Source organism: Mobula hypostoma, chromosome 1, assembly GCF_963921235.1.
Source record: "Mobula hypostoma chromosome 1, sMobHyp1.1, whole genome shotgun sequence".
Classification (NCBI taxonomy): Eukaryota; Metazoa; Chordata; class Chondrichthyes; order Myliobatiformes; family Myliobatidae; genus Mobula; species Mobula hypostoma.
In genome coordinates, this window is record NC_086097.1 from 199066729 (window position 1) to 199093339 (window position 26611).

At 40.6% G+C, this 26611-nt stretch overlaps 1 protein-coding gene across 4 annotated transcripts in view; it reads right to left on the reverse strand.

The window, feature by feature from the left end:
- The window catches only part of adcy8 (adenylate cyclase 8 (brain)), a 156556-nt gene extending 133310 nt beyond the window's left edge, over positions 1 to 23246 (reverse strand). For 3 of the 4 annotated variants that reach the window (XM_063062952.1, XM_063062943.1, XM_063062935.1), the window contains exons 1-4: positions 20248 to 21627; positions 18370 to 18519; positions 4390 to 4520; positions 3726 to 3837 (exon numbers count right to left, since the gene is read on the reverse strand). In XM_063062952.1, coding sequence (XP_062919022.1) covers positions 3726 to 3837; positions 4390 to 4520; positions 18370 to 18519; positions 20248 to 21105 — 1251 coding nt within the window. In that variant the 5' untranslated portion in view covers positions 21106 to 21627. Of the gene's footprint in view, positions 1 to 3725; positions 3838 to 4389; positions 4521 to 18369; positions 18520 to 20247; positions 21628 to 22883 lie in introns of those variants that run through there. The other variant, XM_063062962.1, reaches the window with a different exon arrangement.
- Between the last annotated feature and the right edge of the window lie 3365 nt (positions 23247 to 26611).

Genomic DNA, 26611 nt, shown 5'->3' on the forward strand with positions numbered 1-26611 from the left:
TAATCTAATGCATTTTGGTAAAAGGAACTATAGTGTAGACTATTATCTAAATGGAGAGAAGTTTCAAACATTAGAGGTGCAGAGGGATTAGGAGTCCTTGTGCAAAGCTCCTAGAAGGGTAATTTTCAGGTTGAGTCTGGTAAAAAAAAAAAGGCAAATACAATGTTGGCATTTATTTCAGGTGGAATAGAATGTAAAAGCAAGGAGATAATGCTGGAGCTTTATAAGACACTAGTCAGGTTGTACTTGGAGTACAGTCAACGGTTTTGGGCCCCTTATCTCAGAAAGGATGTATTGTCATTGGAAAGAGTCAGAGGAGGTTCATGAGGATGATTCTTGAAATGATGTGGTTAACATACGAGGAGCATTTGGCAGCTTTAGGCCTGTACTCCACTGGAATTTAGAAGAATGCGGGGGAATCTCATTGAAACCTACTGAAAGTTGAAAAGACTAGATAAGGTAGATGTAGGGAGGATGTTTCCCCTGGTGAAGGTATCCAGAAATAGAGAGCACAGTCTCAAAATTGAGGGGCAGCCTTTTGGAACAGAAGGAGGAATTTTTTTAATCCAGAGGGTGGTGAATCTGTGGAATGCTCTGCCACAGACTGCGATGAAGACCAAGTGTCCATGGGTATATTTAAAGTGGAAGTTGATAGATTCCTGATTGATCGGGGAATTACTGGATATAGTGAGAGGGTAGGTGTATGGGGTTGAATAGGATCCAGGATCAGCCATGATGAAATGGCGGGGTAGACTCAATGGGCTGAATGGCCTATTTCTGCTCCTATGTCTTATGGTTTTATGGTTTAAGGAGAAGCAGGTTTTGAGAACAAACCAGCAAATAATGTAAATTCAGATAGCAAGAGCTTCTATGGTGAAACTGAAAGGAAAGAAATAGATAAAGTGAGCAATAGTCCTTTAGAAGATGAGATTAGTGAATTAATGATGTAGAGAAGTACTAGAGACTCTAAACAATTATATTGGGTCTGGTTACTCTGTAAGTGACTAATATATTCCACTAGTAATAGAAAAACAGGGGGTAAAGGGAAAGAGAAACTTTAAACATTGCATATAGCCAGAGAAGGCCAACTAGAGAACAATATCCTAGGATCTTTAATGGGCTGCAGAAATGGTGGATGCATTGGATATAATCTACCAAAAATCCCAAGATCCTGAAAAGTTCCCAGGGAATCAAAGCTGCAAATATAACACCACTCTTCAAGGAAAGAAGAAATCAGAAAGCTGAAAGCTTTCGGCCGATTAACCCCCAGCTGCTACTGGAAAAATCTTGGCAAGCGTAATGAAAGCAGTATTGGAAGATAACTTAGAAATTCATTCACCAGTCAAGCAGCATCAATATGGTTCAATGAAGGTGTTGACAAATTTGCTGAACCTTCTTGAGGATGTAACAAATGGTACATATAAAGACTTGATACAATAATGGAAGAACAGTAGATAACTTGATTTTGGTTGTACACAGATTCGGCCAAGATTTTCGGAAAAAGGACAGCATATTTTGTGCCTAAGATGGCAAGCAGATGAATGTAAATTCTTATCTAAATAATGACATGGGAATGTTATAAATCGGAGGAAGAGTTGGTTGTACATTCTCCTCAGCCTGCTCTACTTTTCAATAAGGACATAATTGATCCTTCACCTCACGTTCACTTCCCTGCCTGATCCCAATATCCCTTAATCCTCTTAATGTTCAAAAATCTATCATTCTCCATCTGGAATGTATTCAATGACAGAGTAACCACAGCTGTTGAATTACATTCAAGATTCTTAAAATATAATAATCTCTCAGCATTACATTGAAATCTTGGTCTGGATAATATACCCTCATCATGCATTGAAGCTTAAGCTGAACTAACTGCTTGAAATTCATCTGTTGCAGTCTGATACAATATTGCACATATTTCCTTACTTGTTAAAATAACTTTGAATGCATATCATTATTATTTGGCATCTACACTTTAATTTGCATCATATCTAGAATACGTTTACTGGTCTTTCTTTTCCTAGTTCTGACTTGCCCACTCTGTGTTTTCTGTATTTCTGTAAGTTGACAAGTATCCAACTTCCTAAAGCTGGTGGGAAGCTCAGATCATATTTGATCAGACTAGCAGGAAGATTGGTCCTGTTAAAGAGCAAATAAGTACATTGAACCTGTGGTTGTGGGGTGGGGTTGCTCTTAAAAATTACCATAAGTGTATGGTCCCAATTCATATACATAAACAGCTTCACATTGTTTCTGGTGGATATGAGACTGCTGTATTGAAAACTCCATCTGAAACTTCCAATAAATAAGCTATAGATATCAATACTGCAGTCTGGACAATTTGTCATATTCTACTGCCAATTCCTGGTTTTAGAGATTTGCAGGCAGTTGGTTGTTGAATTGTTTTCCTATATTATAACCATATAACAATTACAGTACGGAAACAGGCCATCTTCACCCTTCTAGTCCGTGCTGAACTCTTACTCTCACCTAGTCCCACCAACCTGCACTCAGCCCATAACCCTCCATTCCTTTCCTGTCCGTATAGCTATCCAATTTAACTTTAAATGACAACATCGAACCTGCCTCTACCACTTCTGCTGGAAGCTCGTTCCACACAGCCACCACTCTCGGAGTAAAGAAGTTCTCCTTCATGTTACCCCTAAACTTTTGCCCTTTAACTCTCAACTCATGTCTTCTTGTTTGAATCTCCCCCACTCTCAATGGAAAAAGCCTATCCACGTCAACTCTACCTATCCCCCTCATGATTTTAAATACCTCTATCAAGTCCCCTCTCAATCTTCTATGTTCCAAAGAATAAAGACCCAACTTGTTCAACCTTTCTCTGTAACTTAGGTGATGAAACCCAGGTAACATTCTAGTAAATCTTCTCTGTACTCTCTCTATTTTGTTGACATCTTTCCTATAATTCGGTGACCAGAATTGTACACAATACTCCAAATTTGGCCTCACCAATGCCTTGTACAATTTCAACATTACATCCCAACTCCTATACTCAATGCTCTGATTTATTCTTTATCTTCAGACGTAAATACAAACGTGGCCTCAACCGTTAGCATATACCTTTATACAGAAATCGAACATTTTCATTTCTGTTAAAGCAGTGCAATAAATTCAGCACATTGTGAATTTGACCTCTTTTAATCATCAGAATGAATTCTGTGTTACTATAAAAATGTCCAGGGCACTTAAGCATACTCAGTTTATACAGAAAGCAGCACCATTTATGAACACAAGAGATTCTGCAGATGTTGAAAATCTTAAGCAAAACACACAAAATCCTGGAGGAACTCAACAGGACTGGCAGCATTTATGAAGAAGAATAAACAGTCAACATTTTGGGCTGAGACCCTTTTTCAGATGAAAGGAAGGGGGCAGAAACCAGAATAAGAAGGTGGGGGTGGGGTGGGGGGGGTAGAAGGAGGAGTATGAGCTAGTCGGTGATAGGTGAAACCAGGTGAGGGGCTGTTTATGAAACATTCATGCCAGCTATCATTTTAAACAATCCATTCAATTAATAAACAACTATAACTAATTAATGAAAATGAAACATACCTACATGGAGACAATAGTGAGAACGTGTTTATTACATCTGGCAGAATATTATTATGGGTTTAAGAAATTTTTAATCAAGTTGTGTCAGGTTTTCCTGTTAAATTCAATTGCATACGCTATCTACTGTACACATGCTTAGCTTAACTTACATGTGCAAGCCGATCAAATCTTGCAAACAATTCATTCAGCATCCCCACTAGTTCCTGTGCAGACAGGGTTGTAGAGAGGTTGGTAAAACCCTTCACGTCTGCAAAAAGAATGCTAAATAAAAAATGGAAAAGATTGCATTAATACTTCTTTATTCAGCTAAGGGCACTATATTTCAACATTTAGTAGTGCCTGCTTATTGAATTCACATTTTGTTAACAGCAGGCAGCATTTCCGTTTTCTCAGAGCTTCCTTTCAAAACTGCATCTGTCTCAAAATTTGCTTTTATTCTAGAGAATTCTCTCTCAACTGGTGACAACACACAGCTGGCAGAGCTGGTAAATGGGTTTGTAGGTGTTATCATTCATTGCATAATTAAAGTGCTGAGAATAAAGACCAATAATTTCCATCCCATTGACAGGCCTACTTAACTGTTTAAGCAAGTCTGGAAAATAAGTATCAGCCAAGTCATGCAGGTTTCAATGATATATTTGGCAGATATTAAAAGAGTCTGACCACCTTTGAAACATTTTAACTCCCTTGTGGATCATTCTTAAAGGTAAATGACCTTAAAGGTAAGTTCTGATTGTCTTACTCAATAGAAGATAACTTCTTTTGAGCAAGATTTGTTTCACCAAATACATTAAGAGCAAATAGATTTCTCACCTTACATTTTCATATCGATGTATGTAGATTTTATGAAACTGGTGCTGTAAATGTTCATCTTCCACGTTTGACATGTCATTAATCATCTCCAATACAACAAATCGTGGTAAAACTGAAAGAACCAGCCTCTCCTTATTATGTAAAAAAGAACATGTGGATATCATTAGCAATACTAGGTAATACATTCAAGGTGGACCCTTTAAATTTGGAGGAAATGCAGTAGTTACATCTTCATTAATACACGTCACTACACTTTTCTAGAATATTAACTTTGGCTCCGAAGATTAACTTTTTCTTGAACTTTCTTACAATAATTAAACTCTGCTTTTCTTTTGTTTAATACAAATTTAGAAACTTCATTAAATTAAAAAAAAACAAAGATTCTGGATATCTGAAATCAAACCAGAAACTGCTGGAAATACTCAGCAGGTCATATAGAAAATCTGTAGAGAGATTAGAGTCAAAGTGTCAGATTCTTCACAATTGATCCAAACCTCAAAGGGTTAGAAATCAAACATGCCTTAATTACAGTGAAGAAGGGGGAATGGGGAGAACAAAGGAAATGTGTGTGATAGGATGGAGTACCAGAGAGAATAGGTGGTAGTGATGCCAGCTGAGAGAGGGTGGTGATTCTATGTTAATTACAGTTGATCCAGCCAAATGGGATACAAATGGAAGATGAATGGAAAAGCAGGAGAAAACTGGAACTGAGAGACAAACATTGACAATTTACTTCCTGTCTTAGCTCTTCTTTCTCCCCTTGATAAATCAATTTTATCAATCTTTTTTAAAATCAATAGCACTTCTGATGTCTTAATCCCTTTGATCATGAATATCCAATCCCTTTACACTTCCATCCTGCACCATGATTGCTTTATAATATTTTTCTATGTTCTTAAAGAGAGGTCCAACTAATTCCCATCCCTTCTTTTGAATAGCTGAACTTATTCTCACATTGAACATCTTCTTTAACTTGCTCACTTCCTTCAACTGGTAAGAATGGCCATGGGAACAAATACCGTTCCAAACCGTGCTTATCCCTGTAGAACAGTCCTTGTTTTGGTTCTAGTCAGGTCTCCTCCCTCAATTTTTTTTGCTGCTTCCTGCTCACATATACAATTCAAATATTTCAGAGCCTTTGCTATAAATTTATGCCCCATCCTCAGTTTCACCAGCATTCAGAAAACAGATTTCACTTGGATTCCAATTCTTCCCTGCCTTTTCCCAGATTCTGTGACATTATCTCATCTGGTGGATTAGCAAACAATATCCTTTACAAACCCACAGATGCCCTTAGCAATTATGACCAAACATCTTCTAGCTCTGCATTCCTCTGATTTTTCCAGCTCTGTGTTATTTGTTCTGATAATTACACCTTCCACAAGATAGTTTCCTACTTCATCAAGCTTAGCTTGCCCACCTCTGTAGTTGACAGGACTCTTATTTGTGTTTGCTCCGTCGTCTCTCATCCCCTTCCCTCAGACTCAGGATACCGTTCTAATACACTCCTACCCTGTCAAAGTCCGATAGTCAAAGAAAGGACCATCCTCTGTAATTTTTTTCCAATTTCATTGTGCTGCCATCAAAAACCACATCTTTCTTCCACCTTTAGCATTCTGAAGAATTATGATAAAAGAACAGGCCTGACCATTTGAGTAGTTCCAGCATTCTTTGATAATCCATGAACCTCATGTGTTGTAATGCCTACTTTTATTTTTCATTTTCTTGCTACTTAAATGCATTTTTCAGGAAATCAAACCAGAATTACTTGCATTTCTTTCAATTTAGTTTACCGTACTCGGTAGGTTCTTCTACATTGGAAAACCAAACGGAGGTTGGATACCACCTTGCACAACACGACTATTCATGTGCAAGGTGACCCTCCATTTCCTTCCCACTCTGACTGGTCTCTCTTTGCCCTCCTTCACTGTTCCAACAAAGCATAATGTAAGCTCAAAGAACAACATCTCACCTTCTGATTAGACGTACCAAACCCCCTCTAGGCTAAACATTGAATTCAACAATTGTAAGTAAGAAACCTTGTTGGTTTTATCAGAACTGGACTTACCTGCTGAGCATTTCAAAAATTTGATTTGTTTCTAATTTCCAGCTTCTTCAGTGGTTTGTATCTCATAGTTACAGTGCCTTTCCTCTCCCCTTTTCTGTACTAATCTTGTTCCTACATATCTGCTGCAGGCAGGGGTGTGGTGATTAACAAGTAATCTCGACATCCCTGAGCCAGCACTACACCCCTTGTGATTGTTATTCTCCATTAGTTTCCATCATTCCCCTTTCTCTGCAAACTGAAATATATTTCATTTCAAGGTATTATCCTTTAGAATCAAAGGTTGTTGACCTGAAGCATTATTCTTTTCTTTCTTCACCAGTGCTGCCTGACCTGCTGAGTATGCCTATCATTTTCAGTTTGCTACATAATGATTGACTGTCATAAGGGAGCGTTGGGAGCGGATCCAAATGCAAGACACAGACACTGAAGTACTAGGAACAGGACAAGGTTTATCAAGAAAGCAAGGGGAGTCAGGAAGAAACGACACTGGACATGGACACAGGCCCTGGACAAGTCAAGGACACCAGGCCTGGGCTAGGACTAAGAGCAGGAAAGCAGGACCAGGACAAGGAACTTGGAACTAGGAGCCTGGGCTAGAACTCCGAGCCAGAGACTGGACAGGGACCCAGAACCTGGGTCTTGACTCGGGCTCAGGCCCTGGATCTAGGCGAGGACCAGATATGGCTACAGGACTGGACGTGGCACTCCTGCACAGGACGAGGCACATGCACAGGATGAGAACATTAAACCTTGACTTGGACAGGATGAGGTACTTAGATGTGGCTAGGACTAGACAGGAAACTCCTGGACTGGACGAGGGAACTCCAGCACCGGGCTGGGTGGGATACTCCTGGGAAGGACGTGGAACTCCAGGGCAGGACTTGGCTCTTGGACTCAGCTCAGTTAGGCCCTTGGGTACGGAGCTGGAACTCCTTCTTGGAGCACAGGGCCAGGATGCTTTCGCAGGGCTGGGACCCTTTCTAGGATGCAGGGCCAGGATGACTGCTGAGGACACTTGCCAAGGTAACTGTCAGGGATTCAGAGGGGAAGGGAAGGGAACAGTCCAGCAGGCAGTCCTTGATTTGCAGAAGTATTTATGTGCCAGCCCAAAACAAGAATCAGGTGCCTCAATTAAGGCACCCAATGGAACAAGGGAAAACAGGAAAACCCGGAATAAGGATCGATGAACCGGACCGTGAACCGGAATGCGGATTTCACGGACCGGACCATGACATTGACTCCATTTTGATCATCACTTATTTTGTTTACATAATGATCTCTCTTGCTCCCTTTTGGAAACCCAAGCTTTGATACTTCCTTGTAGAAAATAAAGACAAGCTGTCATATTGTGGTCAAGTACATTGTGCCATCCCACAATATAGGAAACACTTTGAGTTCCAGTTAAATTAAGTTAAAATAATTTTGGACAATAACTTAAAATTGCAAATGTTAAATAGTAAAATTGAAATTAGGCTCCATAGAGTTTTTATTTGTATTTATGTCAGCATAATACTGAAGTATGCAAAATAATGGGCAGAAATTTTATATCACACATCATGTAACTTCATTCATAACTAAAATTATGCAATGTTTTATTCACGTTATAGATCTAAGACCAGAAACTTACATCGAAAATACAGCAAACTTGTCTTTGGGTGGTACTGTTAAATGGAAGGTACTGAATTAGCCAAATTTTAGATATTTCTTCCAATTTTGAATTCAATGTAAATGAAAAGTAGGGAGCGGTATAATAGGATTCATTTCCTTAAAACTTGTTATAATGTATGTCTAACTACTACTTCTGATGAAAGGTTAGATCTGAAAATGTCAACATGCATTGCCGTATTATTGCTATCTTAGATTTTACTTTTAGCACTTACTTAAACGCAACCTAATTCACTATTTCCTAAATCAATATTACTTGTCATATAATACCACTGAAATCCAGGGATGTTCTGACTAAGTGAGAAACAAGGTCAGGAGTTTACATCCTTAGATCTCAAAGTAATCTTAACCCAGTAATAAAGTTAAGGCATGCATTTCATACTTTTGATTTAATTACAGAAAGTAATTATTTGCAGAATTGTAAGAGTTGCATTTGGCAGTGTATGTGCTTATTAGGGACAGTCTGCATGCCCTGTCACTTATTATGAGTTTTTTGAGGTGTTGACAAAAATGAATGAAGAGGATAAAACTGTGGACATTGTCTACATGTACATGATTAAGGCACTTGACAAAGTCTCTTATGGTCGGCTGATTCAGAAGAATAAAACACATGGGATTTACGGTGAGTTGGAAGATTGGGTTCAAAACCGACATCCATTCAAGACAGAGTGAAGTAGTGGAGAGGTATTTCTGTTAATGGGCAATTGTGGCAAGTTATTTTCTGCAAGGATCTGCACCTTAACCCCTGTGGTTTGATTTGGTCAAAGATGTCAAAGGGTTGATAATTTTGCAGATGCCACCAAAATTGGTGGGATTTTAGTTGGTGAAGAAGCTTGACAAATGAAAAGGAAAAGTACAGAGTAAATGGCAGGGCCCCTTAGGAGCACAGCGAGCTCAGGGAGTGCATGTCCATTGCTCCCATAATGTAGTAACGCAAATACATACGGTGGTAAAGAATGCATATGGCTTACTTGCCTTCATCCGTTGGGCCAATGAGTGAAAAGTATCGGAAATCAATTTACAACTTCCTCACACTTCAATAGGCCACATCTAGAGTGCTGTGTCCAGTTCTGGTCATCCCATGACTGGAAGGTTATGGAGGGTTTAGAGAGGGTGCAGAAGTGGTTAACTAAGATGATACCCAGCTTGAAGAGTCTTCGGAGAGGCCGGACAAAGTTGGAATGTTTTCTCTGGAGAAGGCACTTGATAGAAGTTTATAAAACAGTGCAATGCATGAACAAAGTAGGTAGCCAGAGACTTTATCCCAGAGTGGGAATGTCAAATACTAGAGGGCATAGCTTTAAGTAGTGAAGGAGAAAATTTAAAGGAGATCTGTGAAGCATATTTTCTTTACACAAAGAGTGGATGGTTCTGGAGCGTACTGTTGGAGGGTGGGAAGTAGAAGCAATAGAGACATTAAGGGGAGTTCTAGATAATGAAGAAAGTTGTCAAATGAAGTACTTCAGTTGGAGATATGGATATGGGAGACAGAAGTTCATCTGGACAAGTTGAGGAGTTATACTTCAGAAGGTCAAATGTTAAAGGGAAAGTATATAGTAAATGGCAGGTCCCTTAGAACCATTAAGTATAAAGAGATCATAGGGTCCATTTGTGACATAACAATATTACAAGGAATGCAGGAATATGGCATTGCGATCAGCATCGGTGTTCATGTAATGAAGGACTTGTTCCTGTGCTAACAAAGGAACACTCACAATGCGCTGGAGGAACTCAGCAGGTCAGTCAGCATCAGTTGAAAAGATTAGTCGACGTTTCGGGCCGAAAACCTTCATCAGGACTGAAGGAAGAACTTTGGGGAGGGTTTGAAGAATGCTGGTAGTTGAAAAAAAACAGTAATTTGAAAGACAAAGGGGTGGGGGAGGGGAAGCAGGGAGATGATTGGCAGGAGAACAATGCGCAGTAGTAGGAGGAGGCGGAACTATGAAGGAGGTGATGTGAAATAGGGATAGAGGAAGGGAGGGGGAGGGAATTACCGGAAGTTGGAGAATTCTATGTTCATTCCAAGGGGCTGGAGACTACCTAGACGGTATATGAGGTGTTGCTCCTCCAACTGGAGTTTAGCCTCATCATGGCAGTAGGGGAGGCCATGTATGGACATATCTGAATGGGAGTAGGAAGCAGAGTTGAAGTGGGTGGCTACTGGGAGATCCTGTCTGTGCTAACAAGCCAACCCATTCAACATTAGAATATGTGAGAAAGCTAAAACTGTATTCCTCCACCCCTCACTCCTCAGGCAAAACCATTCAATTGCAGGGGGAACACACAAACTCTGCACAGACAGGATTGAACCTGGATTGCTGGCACTGTGAGGCATAAAATCTGTGCTTCTTCACTGCTCATAGGGGACTAGCAGAGTTTAGTGAGAAAAGGAAAGGCAGAAACACGCAGGGATTTGAGAGAAGATATGAGAATATTAAAACTGATGTACAGTATGCCTCACAGAGGTCTAATGGAGTTCTGCAGACATGGGCAATGTGTGAATAAGACGTAACAAATGGGTGTCAGCTAAAACTTGGACAACAGAATTTTGAAGATCTCAAGTTTATTGAGAGTAAAGAGTTGAAAGCTACTAACAAGATGGAATAGGAAAACCTAGAATTAACTAAGATATAGATGAGGATTTGATCAACTGATGAGCTTAGCCAGTGACTGAGAGAGGCAATATAACAAATAGAAAACAAAATGAATGAATCTGCTATTGCTAGGTAGTTTCCATAAATACATTTCTTAATACTCCAACATGAACATTAATTTGCATTTCAAAGTGAAGGTAGTATTGATCAGATCTCAGCTAAATAACTCTCCTTGTATTATAGATTAAACGGGAAGCAAAACACAGTCATTCTTCCAATAAAATATGTGGAATTCTTATCCTTACATTTTGCAGCCATGTTAATTGAAGACAAAATAGATTCAGCAGAACGCCTCATTAACTCTGATAACTGTGCTGATGTACTTTATGAGATTCATCTACATCTGGAGTGATTAGAGTGAAGAATATTCAAGCACCAGCAGTGAATTTATTCTTTCACCCACAAAATATAACAGATACCCTTTTATTTGACCTTCACAAATTACAGATTATTGTAAGATGCTTCTATCTGCAAATGTTAATGATATCTGGTGACATGACTATGTCATCTTTTTTCCATTAGTTTGCATTTGAAAATATCAGCTGTTGGGTAGCTGTAATGCCACAAAGCACCTCAACATTTCACAGCCAAGAAATTAGATTGTGCAGAGCCAGGCATCAATGCACCATGAGATTTAATTGCATCCTTTAATAAGGGAGAGTTGTCAGAAGATGTTGAGTTTGGCTTTAAGTGAAATTCCACCTTGTGCTGCGCAATCAGCCCCTACTAGTCACATCCCCACTGCACTCCAAGCAATATCTTGCCCAAATCGCTATAATCTCTCACCCAAACACTTCAATCAATCTCATCTAAACTCAACCTTGAATTCCCTCAATCCCTTGTCCAACCACTCTCAATATGGCTCTCATCCCCTCCTCACTGCCATGACCTCCCTTCAGCCAACTCCATCAAGGAGAGTCCCTAATCTAACTTCAGAGGATCTCCAATAATTTTCTCAACTTCCCCCTCACAATCTTGCCTAACCCTGCCCCCCAATGATTCTCTATGACCCCATTACCAATCCTTCAGCTGCATGCCTCCACGCACCCCAAACACTCAGTCTCTTTCCTGAGCCTTCCATTGATCTCCTGACTGCTGCCCCGGTCACTCATGCATTCTTGATCAATTTCCAATCCAGTTCCTTCTCACCTCCATTCTTATTTACTCATTTATTTATTTACTCATACAGCATTTCAAACTGTGCCACCCTGCAGCACCTCATTTAACCGCAGTCTCTGGACTCCCTTTCCATGACTCATGCACAGATCTTTGACAATAATATCAGTTATCTTCTATGCCCAAAAATAGTGCAAGCACTGTAACTATTTTGGTGGTTCACCAGAACATTTTGCTATCACAAGCCCTTATTCCAAGCATTTGTTAGCTACCATATACTGCCTATTTATACTTTTATATGAATAATATAATCTACAGGATTTTTTTTCAGTTTGAAAAAAATTAAATGCAGGAGCAAAATTATTATGGAGTGGGAACTGTGTGATGCAGTGCGTCAGACTCCAGGGTATGACCTGGGTAGTCAAACAAAATACTGAATTTGTTCATTTGATGTTTGCTTACATTGAAAGCAAAGGACAGAAATTTGAAGTGTGAAATAAGGTCCTAATTCAATACCTCCCATTTTATACAAATTCAACATGAAATTATACTTCAATTTACACTCAATACCTCTTCATTGCTATATTCTGGCTATATCTTGCTATAACATATGGGCTAAGAATCCCTATTTTCTAATACCCAAATAAAACATAACATAAAACAAATATAATTGAAATGATTCCTTCAAAAACTAAAACAATTCTCCCCTTGAGTATCTGTAGCTTTGGTACAGGGATTAGTACAACAAATTATGCAGCAGTTTTATAGATTACAATTTTGCAATTAGCATTTCCTGATGATGTAAAGTGTACTTTGTTGTTAAGCCTGCAGGCCTGTGAGCAATTTGCCAATCTCCCTTCCAGACAGAAAAATGTTCACATCACTGAAAAGACATTAAAGAGCTGCCCGAAATAACAGATTTTATTTAAAGCACGCTGCTTAACATTACTAGGACAGGGATACAATGTTAAAGGAACTTTTCAAACATGGCATTATTGAATGTTGGTTATTAGAAATCATTCATGCATAGTTTCTTGAGATGTGTGTGAAAGACATTCCATGTGATATATCAAACAGCACACAGAATGACAGAGAGAAGCAGTTTTGGGATATTTTGCTTATTAACCTTGATTCTATTTCCATTTTTAAAACATATTCAGCATGCAATTCATGACAGATACCGCATAAAATATCAACAATAACTTTGGTGAGTTTGAGAAACCGGCTATTTTGTTCTGAATTGTTCAATTTGATAGAGAAAGAGTCAAGTGTTATTGGTTTGTGAAGCTACACATTTTGACACAGTATTGCATTCTGTTCTTATTCTATTTATTTTAGATTGCAGGGTTAAGATATTAAAGCAAATCATTTGTGAAGAATTAGGAAACCCTTTTATTATTTAAGCATGCTGCTGGCAATTAAAGCAGAGTCAGAAAGCATCTGCATGCTTTAGGGCTGGATTTATTCAACTCCAAATTCAGATAAAAATAAATCTCTGAAGTGTAAATTTTCTGTAAGTTTAAATGAAAAGCTGAATTTCACATGATATTTTTAAGGACCAGATTTGTGATACTATGCACAATTTTGGTTATGAGGATTAGAATTAAAGCACAATTAAGAAAAACTGAAATGTAGAATAATCAATTTCTGTGTGATTTTATTGGTTGCTTAATTAATACAAAATTTTGTACAATGAATTTAAGAAAATCCTTCAAGTATGGGATTGGGAATTCAGTCAGTTCTCTTACAAAAGTGGATCAAAACCGTAGACTACTTTTTTTGTTTTCTGTACACTGGGAAATTGTTGTTTGTCATTAATTTGTGATAACTAGATGGAAAGTGGTTTCCTGAAAGGTAGACAGCCGTAGACTAGACAGGGATCTTCTTTAGAGTTTAGAAACAAAACAGTAGCGCAAAATTTTTGAAAAACCATGAGAGGAATTTGTCAGAAGCAAGAGTAAAGCAAGATGAATCAAGGAGTAGCTGTGACATACAGATAATTTACAATTCCCATTTGAGTTGCAAAAGATCATGAATTTATTTTTCTACTGAATAATAGGGTTGAGATAAGTATTTCTGTTAATTGTACTTTTATAATTTTTGATTAAATGCTAATTGCAAAATAAATCTTTATTTAGTAAAGGAAGTAAATCATTTCTGGCATTTACGAGTGTCTGTTTTTGTCTGTCACTAATACCAGTTTTATTGAAAAAAAGATGAAAGATCCTTTACGTGGAACATTGAACATAGGACAGGAACAGGCCCTTCAGCCCACTAATTAAATTAGATTTAGTTTCAGAAATGTCAATGGGCATGGTTCAGAGTTAAATAGCAATTTATTTACTTATTGACAAGAGTGCTATGAATGTAATGGTGATGTAGTTATAAAGGTTATTGTAATAATGCCTATATACTGACAGATACATCATCATTATTCTGCAAATGTAATGTTGAAATTGTACAAGGCATTGGTGAGGCCAAATTTGGAGTATTGTGTACAGTTTTGGTCACCGAATTACAGGGAAAATGTCAACAAAATAGAGAGAGTACAGAGAAGATTTACTAGAATGTTACCTGGGTTTCATCACCTAAGTTACAGAGAAAGGTTGAACAAGTTGGGTCTTTATTCTTTGGAATGTAGAAGGTTGAGGGGGGACTTGATAGAGGTATTTAAAATTATTGGGGGGATAGATAGAGTTGATGTGGATAGGCTTTTTCCATTGAGAGTGGGGGAGATTCAAACAAGAGGACATGAGTTGAGAGTTAAAGGGCAAAAGTTTAGGGGTAACATGAGGGGGAACTTCTTTACTCAGAGAGTGGTAGCTGTGTGGAACGAGCTTCCAGCAGAAGTGGTTGAGGCAGGTTCGATGTTGTCGTTTAAAGTTAAATATAAGTTAGATATATGGACAGGAAAGGAATGGAGGGTTATGGGCTGAGTGCAGGTCGGTGGGACTAGGTGAGAGTAAGAGTTCGGCATGGACTAGAAGGGCTGAGATGGCCTGTTTCCATGCTGTCATTGTTATATGGTTATAAATCTCTTTGGATATCCAGTGTTTCTAACCTTTTGCTATTTTAATCAGTATTTTGCTATGTTATTTTTAGATGCACATCTGCCAGTATTGCATTCTGTACAGTTTCACCCAGGTGCTTAATCTACTAATAATAGTTTTAATAATAATAAATTTCAAGTTTCCCTTTACATTACATACAATACTGCTTATCTATGTGGTTCTCTATTCATCACCTATGACATTTACAGTGTTGGTGGATAGATGTGGACATGAAAGACTTTCTTGAAATAATCAATAATCACAACTTGCCAATTCAGGTACCTGTCTGTTATTTGCTTTCTGCCATTCAACCAATATGCCTACCAGATCTATATATTATCATCACCAATAGCCGGTCTTGGTCAAACACATATATAGATACCACAGCCAAGATTGCTCACTAATGCTCCTAATTCTTCAGGAGGCTATAGCAATTTGGCAGGTCCCCTTTAACCCTCATCAACTTTTATCAATACACTATGGAAAGCACTCTATCTGGATGCATCACAGCTTAATGTGGCAATTGCTCTGCCCAAAACCACAAGAATCTTCTGAGAGTTGTGAACACAGCTCAACACCTTATGGAAACCAGCCTTCTCCCCATGGACTCTGACTATAAATCTCAGTCCCTTGGCAAAGCAGCCAAAATGATCAAAGATCTCACCCATCCCATCCCGAAAGCACGTAACATCAGGCTCAAACACCAGGCTTCTATCCTGCTGTTATAAAACTATTGAATGTTTGATAAGCGTGATAAGAGGGATTCCTTGATCTCACAATTTATCTTCTTATGGTGTTGCACTTTATTGTCAACCTATACTGCACTTTCTCTGTAACTGCAACACTCTGTTCTGTATACTGTTATACTTTTTACCTTATACTGCCTCAATGCACTGTTGTAATGAATTGATCTGTATGGATGGTATGCAAGAAAAGTCTTAACTATATCTTGGTAAAGGCATCCGTTAGTCTTGCGAGACCATGGATCTGCGCCTGGAAAGTCTTCACTCTCCAGGGCGCAGGCCTGGGCAAGGTTGTATGGAAGACCGGCAGTTGCCCATGCTGCAAGTCTCCCCTCTCCACGACACTGATGTTTCCAAGGGAAGAGCCGATACAGCTTGGCACCACCAGTGTTGTCACAGAGCACCGTGTGGTTAAGTGCCTTGCTCAAGGACACAACACGCTGCCTCAGCTGGGGCTCGAACTCACGACCTTCAGATCGCTAGTCGAACGCCTTAACCACTTGGCCACATGCCCATACATATATCTCATATATCTTAGTACATGTGACGATAATAAGTCAATGTACCAATTTATTCCCTTTGTTGTACAACTTTCAATTTAGCTGGGAAAATGTCATGTGAGGCATTATTCAAAAAGCATTCAATAATATCGTACAAAAAGCTTTTACATCACACACTAGGATTACTCATTTCATTTTGCTCTCACCTTCAAAAAGAAAGGTAATGTACAATTTTCCATTCAAAATGAATAATTCCTGAATCAAGAAAATATTGTGATATTGTAGTTAGGGCAACTAAAATCTCTTCATCTACTGTCTTTGCAAGTCTGAAATGGGAAACATTCAGTATCATCTACTTGTCATAATTTAGTGTTATTACTTATCATTAATTTTGTTTTGTTAATTATAATTTTATGTTCCTATTTATACTGCTTCAAATGATTTCCCTATTCCTCCTTCAGTTTTAGTTCCCTTAGCATGTCTGGCATACTGCCTTGTTTTTCCACTGATGCGATGTACTTATTCGACTTCTGCCATTTCCTTGTCTGTGCTTGTAGTATCAGGTTTATCAGTTTTGAAAGGCTCAGATGTTTCACATCAGCCTCTTTTCCTTGAAATAATTTCAAGAGGTTTTATTACATTGATATTACTATATATTTCAAGTTATTTTCCTTTTCTAGTTTGATTGCTCTTACTGTCTGTTCTGTCACCATTTGCTGTCTTGTGTTTCTCCTGTCCCCAGGATCTTCACCAGTTTTCTTGTATTTGAACATTTCTGCAATTTTATTTGGTCTCTTCCAAATATACTTGCTTTTTCGAGAGGCAGAGCTATCTCCCAGATTGTATACTACATCGATTTCATTTCTAAAGGCCTTTCACAATTTAATCCTTTTGTTTTAATCATTGATTCAGTTTATCTGTGCCAATTTGCATGTTAGTCAACCTTGTCTAAATCTAGAATTGTTTTGAAGATCAAGAGTAAACTCACATGCATTAACTATATTTACCTTATTCTCTATTACAGAATACACTGAATATAGCCCTCTGATTGTTGACTTTAGGACATAGGTGAATGCTGAACACACTCAAAAAACATAACACCCTTCACACATGAACGGGAGTGTGCCTTTCCCAGTGTGCAATGAAACTGCATTTGATGTCTTTGCTGCACCCATTCCTGGACTCCTCCATCTCAAATACACGTTAGTAATAGGAGGCTTAAACATAACATTCAATACAACTTTAAACGCGTCTTCATTTTCTTAATTCTAGCATTAAATCTCCATCGCCGGTTTACCTTACCAGGGGTGATTGATAAGTTCGTGGCCTAAGGTAGAAGGAAATGAGTTATTAACCTCAAACTTTCCGCATTTTCACTCAGAGTTGAAGTGCACGTGCATGTAACGAGAGCTGTATAACTCATCTCCCTCTACCTTAGGCCACGAACCTATCAATCACCCCTGCTGTGGACCACCTGGAGGTCCAAGACGCTCTCGTTACATGCACGTGCAGTTCAACTCTTTGAGTGATAATGCAGGAAGTTAATAATTCATCTGCTTCTACCTTAGGTCACGAACTTATCAATCACCCCTCCTATGTTTTTAGTCCCTGACGTGATTTTTATCTTTAATCACACAAAGTTGGCTTCCCTGAACACGAGAGAATCTGCAAATGCTGGAAATATATAGCAGCACATGCAAAATGCTGGAGGAACTCGGCAAGGTCCAGCAGCATCTGTAGAAATGAGTAAACAGTCCACTTTTCGGGCTGAGACCCTGATGAAATCTTGATGGAAGGTTGTTCACTCTTTTCCATAGGCCTGTCGAGTTCCTCCAGCATTTTGTGCGCTCCCAATACCCTAGTTTTCCTGTAAGATTTTAAATCTTCTAGATTAAATCACGATCCTTCCATCGAACGGTCACATCTCAGTTTTGGCTTCTATGCCAATAAACATCAGCTGAATTTTCGCCACAATTTCCTCTTTCATCCTATGTGAAGAATAATTCTTTGGGACAATATTAACGTGCCTCCCGCTGCCAGGAATGTTCAAAGTTCAGAACTTATTGATATGGCGTGCTCAAATTATAAACAAGTATGAGTTCCCTCACAATTTAACAAGCAAAATTTTACAGATTACGTTACAGTTTTCAAACTGGTTCCATCTGTCTATGAATCTGCCCTTACCTGTCGCTGGTTCTCCGTTTCCAGTCGAAGTCTCGCTTCAATACATCTTCTGGTTTCCAGGAACGCCTGGCGCTGCGCCCGGTCAGCCAGGTAACTGATAAATATTCCGGCCGTGTTCATACACATGAACAATACCGATTGGGCTATCACCTGAAAGGGGAAAGCCAACACTTCATTTTCCCTCCGGAACGATTCCACTTCTCTTCGGCGCCCGTCTAGCTTATTCAGGATAATAGCACCTCAAAATGACCAACCTGATCAATACTGTTGCTCACTTTAGAGACAACTATCGATTCCCATCTCTACTACAGTCACTTAACCTGCCGGAAATATATGTAAGTCAATATTTTAAAGAGAAACGGCGCGGCAATGTCTTAACGCTCAGGCGCCTCTTCAGAATAATCAGATACTCAACATTTATCTTCTGAACTTGACTTATTAACCCCCCCCCCACACTAATTTATCACATAATTCGAATTCGTTTTCAAATAAGTTGTAATAATGACATATAATAGTTTCATGCAAAAGTGCTGATATAGTAACGTATTTGATCATGTTTATTCCATTCCTATTGTAACGCAAGGAGTGATCTGTAGTTGATAGAGTTACAGTATCTATAAGGTACAATAGCAAGTTGTCAATGTTCATGGATTTACTGTGCTGGAATGAGGTCAGACCTGCCGTGCATTAATTACAAGCGCTTTTCTCTAAAACCCCCCACCACTGTAGAGGAATTACTGCGGAGCATAGCAGTTACCATGCCTTAAAAATCTTGGACCGGACAGCAGAGTCCATGTGTCGGAACAATTTGTCGACACGTTTTAAATTTATTGGGTTATAAACAGCATGACTGGTTGGAAGGCAGTAAATTTCGATTATTTTAGGAGATTATAATTACAATCAGTGATAAGAATGTTCTTCACAGACGCTTCTGGTTTTCGGCATGTGTACGAACGTGCTTCAAGGAAACCAGTAATCTTGAAACCTGCGTTTAGCAGTAACTTTTATGTGTGTATCTTGAAATCTAAGCCTGGTCGCTAGAGGGAGCTTAGTCCCAAACAACCGCCGTTTCAGGCTAATACTTAGACCGTGCAATGGAGAAAGAAAAACCTAGGGAGAGAGGCGGCTGAGCGCTAGGTATTAGCTCCCAGTAGACCCTTATTCTATCCTTATTCAAACGATTATGCGGAAAGAAAAAAAATCTCCTTTTGACTGCAATGATTTTTATCAACAACATAGACTTGCTTATTGATTTAGGAACTTTGGGATATCAGAACCAATCATCTCGCCAACTTCCAGTCTAAAAGTGAGGTGGACTGCGCTACCGCAGTGCAATACTGCGCAAAATCAGCGATTAAATTTTTAAAAATTCTTATTATATTGGTTATGAACATGTGCACGAGGCACTGCCATTGGAACGGTAGGTTGCTAAAGGCATTTTGCCGTAATTTGCAGGCACGTTTTTAACCTGTCAGAGCTAAAAGAAATGCCCCATGGTGACCCGAAGATGAATCTTCGTAATGTCCAGCCGCCCGTTCACTACCACATCAACATTTAACACGCACAGCTACATTGGTCAGTATTGGTGTGAAGCAAAGATGAAGACAAAAGCTGCTGACGGTATGCGTGGAAAGACTGTGGATCTAAAGGCAGTTCCAGTTACTTTCAGGTACAGCTGGGTAAACACCTCACTTTACAAACAAAACCATGGCAAAATGGCAGTGTGGATTGATGGGGTAAGCGGCACTAAATGGAACATGCTTGTATTTATTCTACAGAGAAATTACAGATCGTTCTGTTCAATTGTTCCGTACGAAGTGTGGTGCCGCATTGTATGAGTTGGTTCGTGTGCTGCCTGGAAAAGATCTACGAGGCTACCTGGTTGGTGGTTGGGGCTGCCGCTCGGGGAATGAGTAATTGTACCACAACGTGGAGGACGGAAGTCAGGAAGCCGGCCAGGATCGCCCAGATCAAAGGGAGAGGAAGCATACTATAAGTGGCAAAAAGCGTAAAAAGCACGTAACCGATGCCATCTCCCAAGAGTCCGTGGCCGAGGCCAGTGGCCAGAATCTGAGTAGCCATGACAACCCAGGTCACCAAGCCGCTGTACTGCAGGTAACTGTGCGAAGATGTGTCTTTTTTCACCACCACTAAGGCACAGATGACCACTTCGATGCCGGTGAACAGCGCCAGCAGGATGCCTTTGACTAGGTCCATGGGAGTGGAGGCCAAGGTCAGGTGCAGGATCAGGACGGTCAGCTTGGTCAGGACGTCCAGGATGTTCATCACCACCACCGATTTACGCCTCTGACCCAGGAAGTAGCGCTGGTAGAGTCGCTCTAAATCCCGGGACTTGAAGGAGTTCTTCAGAGTTGGAAAGATCACTCCCCGGTAGGTGTAGCCCCAGTTGAGAAAGAAATCGGAATTACTGGGAGCGCAGTCAAGATGCAGGAAGCCCAGGTCGTTACTGGTGCGCTCAGGGAACACCTTGGTGCTCCCGTTGTTGTGCCCGCTGATAGACGTCTTGCCAGCAGATTGCTTCCTCCTGTTGGGACTCCACGAGTCTTCCGAGGATGAGATGGTTTTGGCGCTGGCTTGCTCGTTCATGAACCTCTGCTCGGTGATGTGCCGAACAGCATTTTGCCAAAGTAGTCTTTTAGGTCTAGTGCCTGGTGTCTTGTTAATTGTATAGAGTTCATCGGTGGCGCTGGAACACCTAACCTCCGACAATTCCATGATTTCCTTCTTAGTAACAACGCGCTATAAAATTACCTCGAGCGTCCTTTCATCTTCCATATTTAGCCAAGAATACTTTGCAACAGAGATTAGCCAGCAGTCAACGCTTGCACGCCTGCTTCCAAAGAACATACTCACGATAGCCGCTTTCCTTGTGTCTAACTATCGCGTCCTTCTGCCTGGAGCCCAGACATCTCTAACTCGGGTGGGATGGGGAGTTTTACTTCTCGGTTCTCGCTTCCGTTTGACTGCGGATTATCAGAGAAACTGAATTCCCATCAGGAGCAAATAAAACCCCAAAGCGACAGGCATTCCACTAAGTCAACACGGCGATAAAAGTGCCCAAGATCAAGGAGTTTTCTGTTAGCGAGAGGGAGGGGAACCATGGAGCCGAGCCGCCGCTCCAGTGCGCAACCGGACTGACAACAGAGAACGAGCTCAGGCAGCCGAGCGGACCGTGTGAGTCTTACTGCTGGCATCAGTTTTGCTGCTGCTGTCGGTGCCGGTTATAGAATGGATTAAATCGCGAACACAGGCTGACAGAGAAACGCTGGGATGGAAGTAGCGGGGGGGCGGGGGAGGTTGTGGTGGTGATGACGTCAAATGCTCTCAGCAAATGTGCAACGGGGTGGGGGTGGTGGAAATAGGTGAAGCGAGAGAAAGAGAGAGAGAGGAGGAAATGTGGATTCTGAGTCGAAAACGTTAAACATATATATCAGCGGCAACAAATAGACAGACAAATGCAACTGAAACAACGATGAATGCAATGACAAGCAGTGAAACCCAGTTCCCCAAAGAGGGACGGCGGGAGAACCAGCTTGGGGCTAAAGTGACAATGGACTGGAAGTTAGAATGTGGTTGGAAGAAAGACAGGCACATGTAAAGTTTGAATTTAAATCGCGTCGCCAATAAGCAGGATTAACGTTAGATATGGGTTGTGGCGCAGGGGAAATAAGCGGGACAGGTAATGGAGGTGGACGAGAGCGTCAGGGTAACACAGATCAGAGGGAGAGATCCGAGGAAGGCGGAAGATTCCAGCAAGGAGAGAGTTCCAAATTGCGTCGGAGGTAAGTGATAAAGAAAGGGTTAACTGGAAGAAGGGAACAGAGCTGAGGTGTTGAATAAGAAAGCGGAGAGAGGCCAAGTGAGCAAAATGGGATTGTGAAGTCAAGTGTCATCTCCAGCAGTCCGAGACGACGCAACGTTGAAAGTCGCTGAAATCAGAGAGAATCATGTTTTAGAGAGGGCATGAAAAAGGACATTAGAATTATATACTTAATAAACAATGTGCATTGGTCGTGCATCTGTTTACTGATATGAGCAATACCCACACATTTGTGTTTAAAATTTCAGGCATGTATGTGTATATTTATGTTAACTAAATAGGTAGTTTGTTATAAAATGCATGCGCGTGCGTAATGCCATGTCGTACTAAGCATTTTATCTACTTGTGCATACACTGCAGAGTTATACAGTGCACTTATGCTTTCATGATATATAAGCATCTTAAACACATTGCATTTTGTTTGAACACATTTTAAACACACATAATGAGAAAAAAGTTCCCAGTTGTACAGTATTGCGAGCATCAGTACAAACATAGATCTTCAGCGGTTACGGTTCGTGCGTTTGCTTATCCACTGTTCGTATTAACATGATTGCATTTATGCATCTTGTATAGTTCACGCAGTCTTTACATTGTGCAGACCATCACGTACTTGAGTCCTCGGGTTCAAACAAACACCCAAACGCCAGTGGCTACATCTATTGGTACTTACAACTTGTTTTTCTTCTTTATGGTATGAGGTTGGCAGTCTCATGCAATGGGGACAAATTATGGGTAACAAGATCGTTGCATTAACGGGGGGAAAAAGCTGCCTTGAATACTTCACAAAAAAAAACGCCAGTGTACGAGAGAATTGAAGTCGTCGTGTGAAAATTGGAAAGTTATAATCAACGGTATTTTCCAGACACCGAAAATCTGATCGTTCGTCAATCTTTCTAGGGTCAGTGGTTCGACAACTGACACACACACACCGAACATTTTCTAAAGCAGCACAGTAGCAAAGGTTTCAATAAGATGCCTGCAGTTTGAGGCCAATTACTTCATCCGAAGAAGCTCAATCAGAAGCAGACCCCAACGCAGTCAAGGGTGATGAAGCCAGTTTATTCTTTAACTTCCAAAGATGACGCGTTTTCTTGATAAAATTTCGGCAAATACATTTTAACAAAGGATAGCAGTTTGTAGTTTAAAATATAAGTTGACGGCGAGATGTCATCTAAGAACTAAGTATTGATACTTTGTTTCCAAAGAGCAGATTAGCTGACTTTGAGCTCAGCATCAAACTCAGTTTGTACGTCTACGATATGAGCAGTAATTTGAATCCATAACATGGCGCGCTAATAGTATGTGAAGTCAAATCTTCGAACGATATCTTCACCCTGGGTGGTAGGTAACAAATGGTATAATTAAGCAAGAATAAAAAATCATTTACTAATGGTTCACATCTAAATGAAAGCAGGTTACAACCAACAGACTACGTTTGAAATACAGTATACTTGCCGTTGCACATGAAAGTATTACATCAATAAATTTTCCAGTAGTCGAGTCGGACAAACATCAACGTGATAATTAGATAATTAAAACAGGCCTTTCAGCCCAACTAATATTTCGACTTAAGCTAGTGCAATTTGCCTGCACTTGGCTCATTCCTACCTCTCTACCTGCCCAAACGCCTTCCGGGTATTGTAATTGAACCAGTCTCTGCCACCGCTTCTGACAGCTCGTTCTATGTAAACACCACTCTGTATTGTGTGTGAAAATTTGTCTTAAGTCTTATTTAAATCTTTAATGCTTCTAGTCTTAGACTCCCTAACTCTGGGAAAAGCAAAAAAAATGTCTATGTGACAGTCTACCCTATCTATCCTCCTGGTGACTTTGTGAGCTCTCCCCTCAGCTTCCCCCAATCCAGGCAAAACAACCCCTGCCATTGTCTCCTTATCATTCAATGTATACAGTCCGGGCAATATCCCTGTGAATTTTGCAGCATTTTCAAATCGATGACATCTTTTTAATACCATTCACTGTGTTTGTCCTGTCCTGCTTTGACTTCCAAAAACGCATTACTTTGCACTTGCAAACAAAAGAAAATCTGCAGATGCTGGAAATCCAAGCAACACGCACAAAATGCTAGAGGAACTCAGCAGGCCAGGCAGCATCTATGGAAAAGAGAACAGTCGACATTTCAGTGCGAGATCCTTCAGCAGGACTGGACAAAGAAAATGAGGAGTCAGAGTAAAAAGGTGGGAGGAGGGGAGGAAGAAACGGAAGGATATATGTAAAACCGGTGGGGGGGGGGCTGGAGGTTGAGGGTGAAGTAACGAGCTGGGAAGTTGATTGGTGAAAGAGGTACAGGGCTGGAGAAAGGGAAATCTGATAGAAACATAGAAACATAGAAACATAGAAAATAGGTGCAGGAGTAGGCCATTCGGCCCTTCGAGCCTGCACCGCCATTTATTATGATCATGGCTGATCATCCAACTCAGAACCCAGCCTTCCCTCCATACCCCCTGACCCCTGTAGCCACAAGGGCCATATCTAACTTCCTTTTAAACATAGCTAATGAACTGGCCTCAACAGTTTGCTGTGGCAGAGAATTCCACAGATTCACCACTCTCTGTGTGAAGAAGTTTTTCCTAACCTCGGTCCTAAAAGGCTTCCCCTCTATCCTCAAACTGTGACCCCTCGTTCTAGACCTCCCCAACATCGGGAACAATCTTCCTGCATCTAGCCTGTCCAATCCCTTTAGGATCTTATACGTTTCAATCAGATCCCCCCTCAATCTTCTAAATTCCAACGAGTACAAGCCCAGTTCATCCAGTCTTTCTTCATATGAAAGACCTGCCATCCCAGGAATCAATCTGGTGAACCTTCTTTGTACTCCCTCTATGGCAAAGATGTCTTTCCTCAGATTAGGGGACCAAAACTGCACACAATACTCCAGGTGTGGTCTCACCAAGGCCTTGTACAACTGCAGTAGTACCTCCCTGCTCCTGTACTCGAATCCTCTCGCTATAAATGCCAGCATACCGTTCGCCTTTTTCACCGCCTGCTGTACCTGCATGCCCACTTTCAATGACTGGTGTATAATGACACCCAGGTCTCGTTGCACCTCCCCTTTTCCTAATCGGCCACCATTCAGATAATAATCTGTTTTCCTATTTTTGCCACCAAAGTGGATAACTTCACATTTATCCACATTAAATCCACACGGCTTTCTGAGAGGCGGGAAAACTGGCAGAGAACATAAAAACGGACTGTAAAAGCTTTTATAGATATGTAAAAAGGAAAAGACTGATAAAGACAAATGTAGGTCCCCTGCAAACAGAAACAGGTGAATTGATTATGGGGAGCAAGGACATGGCAGACCAATTGAATAATTACTTTGGTTCTGTCTTCACTAAGGAGGACATAAATACGACCTTCGGAGAGGACAGAAGGCCATGCAAGAAATGGAAGGGGAGGGGAAGGTGATGGGCAGGTAGGGAGATAAGGTGAGAGAGGGGAAGGGGAATGGGGAATGGGGAATGGTAAAGGGTGGGGAGCATTACCGGAAATTTGAGAAATTGATGTTTATACATTCAGGTTGGAGTCTACTCAGACAATATAAGGTGTTGTTCCTCCAACCTGAGTGTGGCCTCATTGCAACAGTAGAGGAGACCATGGACTAACATGTAGGAACGGGAATAGGAAGTGGAATTAAAATAGGTGACCACTGGGAGATGCTGCTTTTTCTGGTGGATGGAGGGTAGGTGCTTGGTGAAGCAGTCTCCCAACGTATGTCGGGTCTCACCAATATACACGAAGCCGCACCAGGAACACCTTCATCTGATCCTATTGTGGATAATTTTCTCCATTTTCCATACTACCACAAATTTGGTGTCATGACCCAACTTGCTGATGATTCCCCTACATTCTCACCTAAATTATTAACTGGTATGACAAGCAGCTTGCTGGCTGGTGGCGTAGTGGCATCAGTGCTGGACTTCGAAGCGAAGGCTCCTGAGTTCGAATCCATCTGGCTCCCTTGCACTGTTTCCATCCATGCTGGGTTGATCGTCGAGCAAGCAACTCGGCCTCGTAAGAATAAGAAAGCCTGCTAAAAAATGCAGTCATGACAGCATCCCGATGACTCCACTCAGAGTTAAGGGCTTTCTTCTTCTTCTTCTTCAAGCAGCGGGATATGTAATACCAATTCCTGTGGAATGCCACCGGATGCAAGCCTCCAATTAAAAAAAAAACCTGCACCTCTATCTTCTGTCTCCTTCCACCAAAACAAACTTGTTTCCAATTGGTTCATTCATCCTAGATCCCATGTGATCTGACTTTCCATATGATGTGGGTCCTGATCAAAGTTCTTGCTAAAGTCCATGTGAATGACATCTAGCACCCAGCCCTCATCAGTCATCTTGATCAACACACATCAAAGTTGCCGGTGAACGCAGC